The sequence below is a fragment of the Penaeus japonicus genome, unplaced genomic scaffold (genome assembly GCF_977035675.1).
Source record: "Penaeus japonicus unplaced genomic scaffold, GWHDUDI00000001_assembly GWHDUDI00000024, whole genome shotgun sequence".
Taxonomy (NCBI): Eukaryota; Metazoa; Arthropoda; class Malacostraca; order Decapoda; family Penaeidae; genus Penaeus; species Penaeus japonicus.
Window position 1 is genome coordinate 37,252,614 of NW_028234426.1, and position 12,500 is coordinate 37,265,113.

Consider the following 12,500-nt stretch of genomic DNA (forward strand, 5'->3'; position numbering starts at 1 on the left):
CTTACAAGGCAAAACAAAGGCAAAAAGGTACACAAGCCATGTCAGATCAGAGAGACCCTAAGTACCCTAAAAAGATTTGTGAAAGATTACTATTATGATGCATACATATATTGATAATTTGTTATGAGGTGTCTATGTCATGGATATACATGCATACATTCATATGTTTTGTGTGTGCGTGTATGTATTCTCCTGTCATTCATCATCAATTTTTCATGAAGCTAGATGTTCCAAGACCATCTTCCCACTATTATTATCGAGTGCTGCCACATTATCAACAGCAAGAGTATTAAGTTCATCTTCCATCCACCTTCTTCATGTCTTCTTTATACTACCTGCTGGTCTATGCCAAGGCACCTCAATATATGACATTCTAGTAAGTGCCTCACTCTGGTCTTTTCTCTTTTTGTGGTAGAATCATCTTATTCCCTTGATAAGAGCACAGCTATTTTGACTTTATATCTTTTTTGCTACCTCTGCACTGCATATTCCATATTTCAAAGTGAAGCCAGTTATATATCTCATGATCTTTGTTTGATTTCATTGCACCTCTAGCTTCTTTGTCTGTGGCCACATGTTCTCCATATAAGAGCACACACTTCATCCTTCAATTGGAGAACATTTAATCAGTCCATCCTTACTATCTAATGTCACCCAGGTAGCAAAACAGTCATCCAATTCATTTATCACTTCCTCCATCTCCATCACATACACCTTTGCTAATACAGGGCATGATTCTCCCACTCTATTGAGGGGCCTTAACCCTTAACATTTCCTGTGACACCATTTATCACACAGGAGAAAGCTACTACTACATACTCCACAGGGGTATCTTCCTACCTGCATATGTTTTTCGATTGTCTTGCCCATCGCCTCGATCTTGGTTTATTCTATGTTCACTTTTAACCCATTTGCGTTGAGCCGATTTGCCTAATGCTACTCCTGCCGTGAAGATAACGTATACAGCCTCCATGTATGATCTCTCTCGGTGCAATGCCGTACTGCACCTCTCAAAGTGCTTTTCACCTGCCCGAGGATAGGTGTGTGTGTGTGTGTGTGTGTGTGTGTGTGTGTGTGTGTGTGTGTGTGTGTGTGTTTTTTTTTTTTTTTTTTTTTTTGACAAGTCAAGAACAAATGTGTACATCTGGCCGGAGCTAAATCTTTCCATGGCATGATACTCCTTTATCTGGCACGAATGGGTTAAGGCTCTCCTCTCTATTGCAGGATTGCAATTCTAAAAATATTCCTTCAACTTCTTCCTTAATCTGTTCGTGCTGGGCCGATTATTTGTCTAATGCTACTCCCGCCATGAAAATCACAAGTGAACGCAGTCTCCATGTGCGAGATCTCTCCTGGTGCAATGCTGTGCTGCAACTCTCAAGAGTGCTTTTCACCTGCCTGATTCTATGGGATGCTGAGAGGTATTTTTAATGTTTTTAATGGCAATATGTCTATACAAATGAACTGCAAAAAGTGTATACATAGTAACTATGTAAATCTTGTATTTAGAGGGAGAAATTAGAAGAACAAGGCTGATCCTCTTCGCTTATAGAGAGATAGAGATGAGAACAGATATATAATGGAATGTTTCCAAATTAAGAATAAAGAATAATATTAGTTGCAAATAATAATAAAGTGCTAAACTTTTTACCTATCTACTCAATTTGTTCATGATTTTTTCAATGATTAATTGAATTGCAAGTGATTTTTGATAAGTTGACAACACAAATGTATAATTTCATAAACCCTAAGTTTTAAGAATACAATGAGAAATAAACACATTAGCAAAAATTATAACCTTCTCTTTTTTATTTTTCTTTACAAATATATCAATGACTACAGCAACGATTAAAACACAAGAGTACAGGTCCTAAAAATTACAACTTCTGCATCTGTTATAGTCACCTAACTAAATTTAATAACAATCAGCATCTCTAAAGGATAAAATCAAATAGCATCTGGTCCCATGAAGGTCCTGGTCTGGGAAGAGACAGTCCAGTGGCAGCTCGTTACTCTCAAATTTTTTTCTGATTCTTCGGTGAATAAAAAGCTTTTCAATAATCCCAACAGTTATTTGTGGCATACAAAATTTTCCTCAATAATTTTCATAAACTGCCTATTCAACCAAACAATTCCACATACCACAAAACTGATTTGTTAAAACTAGACCAACAACCGATTTTTAAAAATTCTCACATTTCCCCCCTCTCAAAAAATAATCACTTGGAGTCTTTCTTCTTTTTCTTTTTTTTCCTCTTTTCTTCTGAGCTCGAAGAATCTGACGACAGGGATGAATCTGACGAACTTGAAGAGCTAGAACTTGAATCTGAGGAAGATGAACTGGATGAGGAATCAGAGTCAGAATCTGAGTCTGAAGACGATGATGAAGATGAAGACGACGATGAGGATGATGAAGATGAGGAGTCCGAGTCGCTTGAGTCACTGTTCTCCTCCTTTTTCTTTTTCTGGGATGCCAAAGTTTTTCTGAAAAAATAACAGTATGTAGTAGAGATATTCGAAAACCTCAGATAAGGATATAATTCACAATAGCCTCTCATAACTACTTGAAACCAACCTAGAACTTGCAATCAATCTTAGCCTTAGGATGGCAAAATTCATGTGCACATATGGAGGAGGTTGTAAAATTTTAATCTTCAATCTTTTCAGTTCAGATCATTATTATTTGGATATTTATATCATGGATTGTATTGTGTACCATCCACAATACAGTATAAAATCATATTTTCCTAAAATTTTAAATGCAGGGAAAGTGCCACACTCTGCATACAACATTGTTTTCCTGCACATTTACCATTCTGAGAATACTGATCAATAACTGTGAATTGCATGAAATATTTTTAGCACTGTTTTCATACTTCAGAGTGTTAATGGTGACTGCATGTAGTGAGAACTGTGTCAGTCAATACGATATTTAGACATTAGATATTCAGACTCGCAAGAGTGAGCTAACTGCTGGCCATCAGGGCAGGATATTTCTGATGTCACGGGCACTAGCTAGAAATTAGAGGGACAGGGTAAAGTAGAACTAGAACCGTGACAGTCATAATAATTCATCAAAGTGAACTGTGAGCAGTTTCCGATGTCGCAATGACGGCCATATCTTCAGCTAAACTGGAGCTGTCATGTAAGTAATGATACCTGGGTTAAAACAATATTATCTTTTTAAAGTTTTCACTTGTTCATCCATCAATTTGGTGTATATTTAATGCACTGTCGATTTTATATATCTCCACTATTCTACAGTTGATTGCCAAAACAATATCAGCACCTGCCTGTAGAGTATGGAAGTAATTTTAAAAAAGGAAATAAACTGTAGTCTTCAACTTTCATTTACTTGCAACATACTACATAGTACCTGCATACCAGCAAAAAGACCATAACATACTGGTTATCTGCAAGAGACAGCAAGCTTCTTAATTCAACTAAACAATTTCCTTAGTATAAAGTACCTGTGAAACACACACCTGATAGTGACAAACAGAAAAGGTCAACAGATTTTGAGCCCGCTAAAAAAATAACAAACTTGCTCAAAATCAAACTGAAAGCAAACCTAGTATTTAACTCTTTATAAGTAAATCTATATATGCACAAAAAATAAATCAGCAAATCATCAAAAATTATATTTTGCTATAATCTACAGATATCAATTATCATTTTTTTCTCATGCTTGTGCACTAGAATAATTGATAAAAGAACAGAATGAGGAGTAGGAATATTTGATTAGGTTACTTCACTTCACGGAGAGGAAATCTTGGCTTACTATCCTTTAAAAACATGTGAAAGATTGAAAACTTACAGATGTTCTACTTGTTGCTCCTGCTTCTCTTGCTTCAGCCTTTTGTTAAGCACAGATGTGCGTGAGTCTCTGTGCACATACTTTCTTTTGCCTTTGCACTCATATGTCCAGTGGCCAAACTCCAAGCACTTCTGACAGCGTACACTTTCAGCCGAAGGCTTGCTGTAAAGGTCAGAAAAAAAATTAAAAACTGAACATCTGTAAACAATGCTTTTTACTTTGAAAAAACATAACAAACTTAATAAAATAAATGTCCTCTGAAAAAAACTACTTGCAATACCTATACCTATATTCCAATACCTATATCCCTAATGTACTTTTAGCAACAAAAGACTGCTAAGGGAAAAATTGAAGCTAAGTATTTTTTTCCATTGAAAAATCCAATATGAATGGGGGTATAAATATTAATTTTAAATCCCCCCTTATATAGATCATCTACATTTTTTGAAAACACCCTTAAAATGAGTTTTTCTCTTATATAAAAGTCTTAAAAGAGTGAGGAACAAAAAATTATTTCTTCTACATTTCAGGAATTATCTATTTACCATATTTCTTTTTTATTTAATTATTATGAAAATGTCATTATTCTGCTGACAAAACAGAAAATCTGATGTAAATACTTTTGAATGAAAAATTAATTATTACAAAATTAAATAACTTGCTCTATTAAGCCATGATGGTGTATGTATTTTCCAAAATTTACTCTGGCCTGCCATACAGCAAGTGACTGCAGCTTCCTACCAAGAGATCAGAGAGAGAGAGAGAGAGAGAGAGAGAGAGAGAGAGAGAGAGAGAGAGAGAGAGAGAGAGAGAGAGAGAGAGAGAGAGAGAGAGAGAGAGAGAGAGAGAGAGAGAGAGAGAGAGAGAGAGAGAGAGAGAGGAGAGAGGAGAGAGAGAGAGAGAGAGAGAGAGAGAGAGAGAGAGAGAGAGAGAGAGAGAGAGAGAGAGAGAGAGAGAGATATCACAGGATATTTATTATTTGGCATCTCAAGTTAATATCTCCCAAACAACATGTAGCAAACACACATGAGTCGTATGTAATTAGTGTTCACTGTAGGGAGTCAACTCTTTTTTTCCTTCTCTGATATCTGGGGTCATTTTTCTTATATGTGCATCAGATTTGTGGACAGAGTTACCAAAGTAGCTCAATGTGATGTCTAAGAATTACACAACTCATGATGACATTATTAGAGTGATTGAGTACCACAATATTGAAGTAAATAATAGTCTGGCATTCAGCATCAAACAATAAGGAATCTCAAATGTCAAGTGAGACTTACAAACCTAGGCATGCCAAGATGTTTCCAAGCCCTATGAAAGTTTTAAAGCATCAAGGTGATGCTAATCCCCGTCTTATGGACTGTAAGTTAAGGGGATAAACTCTCCAGCTCATAGGGGAGACATCTGTAAGGACAGGGACAATTTGGATCAGATTGAAAAGAGCTCCTAATCAAAGAGGCAAAAAGGCCTAAATTTAGCCAATATTATGAGATTTAATCACTCTAACAATAAAGTCCTGAGTTATGTTTTTCATAGTACTGAAGTACTGAAGCTGTTATCACTTTTAAACCTCTAATGTGCACACAAAAATATGATTCTTTACCTAAAAGAAAAGAAGAGTGTCTACAATGCATCCTTATTATACACTAAATGTATATATTCTATGTGGACCACCTCCGATTATCAAAACTTGTAATGCCAACTGGTAATTTTTGTTGAGCTGATTTCACTCTTCATAAGAGGTGTTGCCACTTCAGTCAATTGATGTTTTTTGCTTTTCTGCCCGGAAATGCCAATTGTCACTGGGTATGAAATCCAAGAATATTAATTACAAATCTGCTTTCATGTTATCTACAATCATAGCAGTTGCAACTTGCACTGCATCTCAATCCAAGAAATGTCCTTAACCCAATGGAGCCGGCATTGACGCCATAAAAGACGAAACGGCCTGGCGGGAATGGGTTAACTGTGACTGAGGCATTTGCTCCTAACATGCTGAAGAGACTTTGTTACCCTGATCAGCCAATGAAAGGCATACACTCAAAATGCTTCTGCCAATTATCCCTCAAGAACATCATAACATAGCATGTGCCTTTTCTTAAAAAGAACAAGTTCTCCTTACTTTCTTCAGGGAAAATGTAATCTTATTTTGACTTAGAGTCAGAGTCAGTTGGCATGAAGTGCTGGAGTGAAGACTTTGGCAGTGTCAACAAAGAAATATAAAGACAACATAATCTAAATACATTTTTACACTCTGTGTGTATCACTAATCCTAGATTTAAGTAATTACTGTGCATTTCTTGTGAAGTCTGATAAGCTCTAAAGTATTCTATGTATTAAAATAGTTCTAAAGCCATATTTAATGTGACTGGCTAGCTTTACTTGGTATACCAGACTAAAACACCAACCCATTGGCTGCGGTATTAATAAAATATGTACACAGTCATGTGGCGGGTTTATGTTGTATGGCACAGTACCATCCACATTTATGACTGATGCTGCCTCGACATACACGATGACAGGGTGTTATGACATACACGATACAGGAGCTTTGGCCTGATGACTGGTGTCACGATATTGGAGAATTTTTGGATTACTGTGTTATTTTATTTTACTCTGAGTAATGAGTGAGTGAGGATGACAATTGCAATCATAATTACTATAATTGCTATAATATTAAGCAAAATAGGTTTCACCTAACATTCAAAACCTAGATGGCATCACATTATAGATGGTCATATGTCTCATATTCGATCATTACAGTACACAAATATGAAAAAATAAAGTTATTTTTTTTCCTCCCATAAAAAGCAATACTTTTATTACAATGAATATTAAGAAAATAATGAGCTGATATGGCACATATATGTCTCACAATACAATAAAACATAAAATTTTTAACACCAAAATGGCTCTAGTTTTACAATGAGTAACAAAAAGAGAGTGGAAAAAGTCAGGACATGTTGTGTGAAGCTGCCTAGCTCTGAAATAAAAGCCACCCTGGAGACTGGGCAAGCAAATCTAGCCCTGTCTACAACAGGTTGATCATTAAACCCCACTTGGTTTTACTGCATGGGGAGGCTAAAGCTGATTCATTGCTATATTTTGTAATACTATATATGTTACACAAAATAAAGCACAGATGAGAGGTGTGGCTTACTATAGTCTGTTTTTTTTTTTCTGATCTGTCCACTGAATATTGTAAGTTTTAGCCAAATGTGGCAACTACACATTACTGGCTGGTGATTGAACAGTGCAAATCAGCCTGCTTGGGATACATATGATAACATCTAATTTTTTTTTCTAAATATCTATGTCACAAATGTTACTAAATTTATAGTTTGATTATTCATTATAATTAACTAGCAATATGAGACACAATTACTTTCAGCCAATCACGAGCCAGTTATGTGTGCATGTGCTACATCACCTTGAGGACAGACCAGATGAAACTAAATTTAGTGGCTTATAGTTTTTTATATAACAAAATGGAATTAATTCCTTAACATCATCTTCTGTTTTAAATGTTTTTGCTTCTGGCTTGAGGAGTTTGTGACTCGGTTGGGCACTCATAACTGATTAGCTAAATCTAACATAACAATTTGATTTTTGGATGAGCTGCAATGAATTCACTGCAAGTTTGCTTAACCCGTTAACGATGGGTGACAAGATATCATGTCAACTGGTGGCAGCGTCAGCCGCTGGATACGAGATATTTCGTCGTGGCTATCATCCTGGTCGGCATGCCGGGTGATCGGGTGAATAGCATTTGGCTGTGGCCAGTGCGGGTGAAAATCCCGAGACAGTTGGCTTACGCATTTGAAATATCTCAGTGTTTTGACCATTTAGAGCCAAAACAGCCCCGTTGTTAATGGATTACCTTGCAACTAAAATCGCAAGATTTTCAAAAATGTCTATCATGTTGACATGGCACAAAGCAACCTTTGATACGAATTTTGCATGTACTGTCTTTGGGGCATCTATGTCTTCAAATCCTAACCCAAAGAACTATTCTAAACTTCCCTTATTTTGAAGTTGCCTCTAGCTGAAGGGGGTCCCCCCCGGAAAAAAAAACCTTTTCAAGGCATTTTGTGCTACGTACCTCAACTTTTTAAAATATTTACCTAGATAAATATATATTTGGAAAGATCATTGATAGAATAGAAAAGTTGTATATGACTGATTGAAAAAAATATAAACAAAGTAATAGGAGCTTGCAAGGGTTCTCAGAAATTAAAAAACAAACAAACATGAATAGCAATGTCCGAAAAGACCGAGCACCAAAGGTATCTAGACTGTTGTGATCATCTAACCATACCTGTTACAGGATTAATCACTTCTATATAACTTTTTAAGTTTCAATTTATGCAACAATATCATAGAAGAGCACTAAGTAATTTCATCACATTCAAAAGTTCTGCATCTCCAATACCTAAGAATTTGGTAATATCAGATTGTATATGACGTATATTGTCCAGATACAATAGATTTAGTTGAAAAGCACCAACTATAGTGATGATATTAGCCTTTTGGTTGTAGGAGTAGTGTTACTTCAAGATGTTGATGCAGCAACTGTGTCTGATTGTGCTCAAGAAAAGGGCAACAACCTCCACGACTACTGTTCTGGCTTTAATTATAAAAAAGGAACCAATCAATGCTCAATTAAGTCAGATTATATGAAGTGGAGATTGCTTGCATTTACTAGGAACAGAGGCAACAGCACTTGCTTGAAGTTATGTCACTGTCATGTTAGACTCTAGATAAGCACTTTGATCCAATCCCCTCTATAAGGAGGGTCATTGGGGACAGCGCCTCCTTGAAGCCACAATAGTCAATATATGTGTAATTAAATAATATATGTGTAATATATGTATCATTAAAGACTAGAAATATCATGTTTGTATAATAAACATCATATACAGCCCAAATATACCAAGTTCCTTAGTATTGGGGATGTACAGCCTTTTCAACAGAATTTACCAAAAAACATTGATCTCTTGATTCCACTTACTGCTAACCCTATCCTACATGCATCTCTGAACCTGTCATATAACTAACAAAACACACTCGGCAAACGATAAATCATAATTAATCAGTCGACAGGAAGTAGATCTTTGGCAGTAAAGACTTTGGCAGTGTCAACAAAGAAATATAAAGACAACATAATCTAAATACATTTTTACACTCTGTGTGTGTCACTAAGCCTAGATTTAAGTAATTACTGTGCATTTCTTGTGAAGTCTGATAAGCTCTAAAGTATTTTATGTATTAAAATAGTTCTAAAGCCATTTTTAATGTGACTGGCTAGCTTTACTTGGTATACCAGACTAAAACACGAACCCATTGGCTGCGGTATTAATAAAATATGTATACAGTCATGTAGCGGGTTTATGTTGTATGGCACGGTACCATCCACATCTATGACTGATGCTGCCTCGACATACACGATGACAGGGTGTTATGACATACACGATACAGGAGCTTTGGCCTGATGACTGGTGTCATGATATTGGAGAATTTTTGGATTACTGTGTTATTTTATCTTACTCTGAGTAATGAGTGAGTGAGGATGACAATTGCAATCATAATTACTATAATTGCTATAATATTAAGCAAAATAGGTTTCACCTAACATTCAAAACCTAGATGGCATCACACTATAGATGGTCATATGTCTCATATTCAATCATTACAGTACACAAATATGAAAAAATAAAGTTTTTTTTCCTCCCATAAAAAGCAATACTTTTGTTACAATGAATATCAAGAAAATAATGAGCTGATATGGCACATATATGTCTCACAATACAATAAAACATAAAATTTTTAACACCAAAATGGCTCTAGTTTTACAATGAGTAACAAAAAGAGAGTGGAAAAAGTCAGGATATGTTGTGTGAAGCTGCCTTGCTCTGAAATAAAAGCCACCCTGGAGACTGGGCAAGCAAATCTAGCCCTGTCTACAATAGGTTGATCATTAAACCCCACTTGGTTTTACTGCATGGGGAGGCTAAAGCTGATTCATTGCTATATTTTGTAATACTATATATGTTACACAAAATAAAGCACAGATGAGAGGTGTGGCTTACTATAGTCTGTTTTTTTTTCTGATCTGTCCACTGAATATTGTAAGATTTAGCCAAATGTGGCAACTACACATTACTGGCTGGTGATTGAACAGTGCAAATCAGCCTGCTTGGGATACATATGATAACATCTAATCTTTTTTTCTAAATATCTATGTCACAAATGTTACTAAATTTATAGTTTGATTATTCATTATAATTAACTAGCAATATGAGACACAATTACTTTCAGCCAATCATGAGCCAGTTATGTGTGCATGTGCCACATCACTTTGATGACAGACCAGATGAAACCAAATTTAGTGGCTTATAGATTTTTTATATAACAAAATGGAATAAATTTTTTAATATCATCTGATTTTAATGTTTTTGCTTCTGGCTTGAGGAGTTTGTAACTTATTTGGGCACTCATAACTGATTAGCTAAATCTAACATAACAATTTGATATCACACCAAGTGGTGGCAACATCAGCCGCTGGATACGAGATATTTTGTTGTGCCTATCCTCCTGGCCGGCGTCTCGAGTGATCGGATGAATAGTGCTTGGCTGTGGCCAGTGCGAGTGAAAATCCTGAGGCGTTAGGCTTACTTGTTTGAAATATCTTAGTGCTTTGACCATTTAGAGCCAAAACAGCCTTGTTGTTAATGGGTTAACTTGCAACTAAAACTGCAAGATTTTCGAAAATGTCTACCATGTTTACATGGCACAAAGCAACCTTTGATAGGAATTTTGCATGTACTGTCTTTGGGGCATCTATGTCTTCAAAGCCTAACCCAAAGAAATAACCTAAACTTCCCTATTTCGAAGTTGCCTATAGCTAAAGGGGGTCCAAAAAAAGGTCCCCCTTTTCAAAGCATTTTGTGCTAAATACCTCAACTTTTTGGAATTTCTATCTAGATAAATATATATTTGGAAAGATCGTTGAAAGAATAGAAAAGTTATATATGACTGATTGAAAAAAGTATAAACAAATTAATAGGAACTTGCAAGGGTTCTCAGAAATTAAAAAACAAACAAACATAAATTGCAATGTCAGAAAAGACCGAGCACCAAAGGTATCTAAACTGTTGTGATCACCTGACCATACCTATTACTGGATTAATTACTTCTATAGACATTTTTAAATTTCAATTTGTGCAGCAATATCATAGAAGAGCACTAAGTAATTCCATCATATTCAAAAGTTCTGCATCTCCAATACTTAAGAATCTGGTAATATTGGATTGCAATTAATGTATATATAATGTATATTGTCCAAATACAATAGATTTAGTTGAAAAGCACCAACTATAGTGATGATATTAGCCTTTTGGTTGTATGAGTAGTGTTACTAGTGTTACTTCAAGATGTTAATGCGGCAACTGTGTCTGATTGTGCTCAAGAAAAGGGTAACAACCTCCACGACTACTGTTCTGGCTTTAATTATAAAAAAGAACCAAATAAAAGCTCAATTAAGCCAGATTATATGTAGTGGAGATTGCTTGCATTTACTAGGTACAGAGGCAACAGCACTTGCTTGAAGTTATGTCACTATCATGGTAGCCTCTAGTTGACACTGCTGCTTCTTTTAACAATTTGATCCAATCCCCTCTATAAAGAGGGTCATTGGGGACAGAGCCTCTTTAAAGCCACAAAATTCAATATTTGTATAATTAAAGTAGAATCTATGATACAAGACTAGAAATATCATGTTTATCAGTAAACATCATATACAGCCCACACATACCAAGTTCCTTAGCATTGGGGATGTACAGCCTTTTCAACAGAATTAAAAAAAAAACATTGATCTCTTGATTCCACTTACTGCTAACCCTATCCTACATGCACCTCTGAACCTCTCATATAACTAACAAAACACACTTAACAAACGATAAATCATAATTAATCAGTCGACAGGAAGTAGATCTCATCCTAGCAAGCCCCTCACTAATCTCAACTGATCACAGGAGGAGTTAGAAAACCCAATCAAAGTCAACTTCCAACTTCGCAGTACGCAAGGACCCCCCCCGAGTGGCTTACGGCTTCGAGCTGAGAAGTCCTCCGGCGCCCACAGGCATCGTCGAGGTTCTCCTGCGTCGTGTTTCAAGGACGACCTAGTTCTCCTTGGCTTCTTCTCTTGCTTTCCTTCTTCCTTTCGCGGAGGGGGTCTCACTGTTCAGTTTGAAAAGCCAGTCTTGTGCATCCCTTTTCGGCCTTCACGGGAAGTAAACAACCTGTGGAGTTCGTGCAGATGTAAACAACATGGTCAGAAATCCGTGACGTCATAGCGCTTACACGAACGATGTTTTCCTCTCGTAGAACCCGAAACGTGCAGCTTCTGATTTTTTTTCTTTTAAAATAATGTAGACAAAAATATCTTACTCTGTCTCTCTGTCTGCCTGTCTGTCTGTCTGTCTCTCTCTCTCTCTCTCTCTCTCTCTCTCTCTCTCTCTCTCTCTCTCTCTCTCTCTCTCTCTCTCTCTCTCTCTCTCTCTCTCTCTCTCTCTCTCTCTCTCTCTCTCTCTCTCTCTCTCTCTCTCTCTCTCTCTCTCTCTCTCTCTCTCTCTCTCTCTCTCATACCAAAGGAGCAAAACAAAATTAAATTGCATAGTTATGC

The 12,500-nt window shown here is 36.3% G+C and overlaps 1 protein-coding gene across 1 annotated transcript; it reads right to left on the minus strand.

Moving 5' to 3' along the window:
- Window positions 1-1,786: 1,786 nt before the first annotated feature.
- Window positions 1,787-12,142, minus strand: LOC122246275 (uncharacterized). The gene is made up of 3 exons (XM_043004756.2): window positions 11,924-12,142; window positions 3,818-3,979; window positions 1,787-2,484 (listed from the first exon to the last, which is right to left on the minus strand). Exons 1-3 carry the CDS (start codon window positions 11,959-11,961, stop codon window positions 2,220-2,222), a joined length of 465 nt encoding a protein of 154 aa, XP_042860690.1. The 5' UTR covers window positions 11,962-12,142; the 3' UTR covers window positions 1,787-2,219.
- Between the last annotated feature and the right edge of the window lie 358 nt (window positions 12,143-12,500).

Excerpts from the sequence above, each read along its gene's own strand:
- LOC122246275 (XM_043004756.2), bottom strand. The coding sequence starts at position 11,961 with ATGCCTGTGGGCGCCGGAGGACTTCTCAGCTCGAAGCC. Across the intron at positions 3,980-11,923 it reads GGACTTCTCAGCTCGAAGCC|CAAGCCTTCGGCTGAAAGTG; the intron begins GTAAGCCACTCG and ends TGACCTTTACAG. Across the intron at positions 2,485-3,817 it reads GAGCAACAAGTAGAACATCT|AAAAACTTTGGCATCCCAGA; the intron begins GTAAGTTTTCAA and ends TTATTTTTTCAG.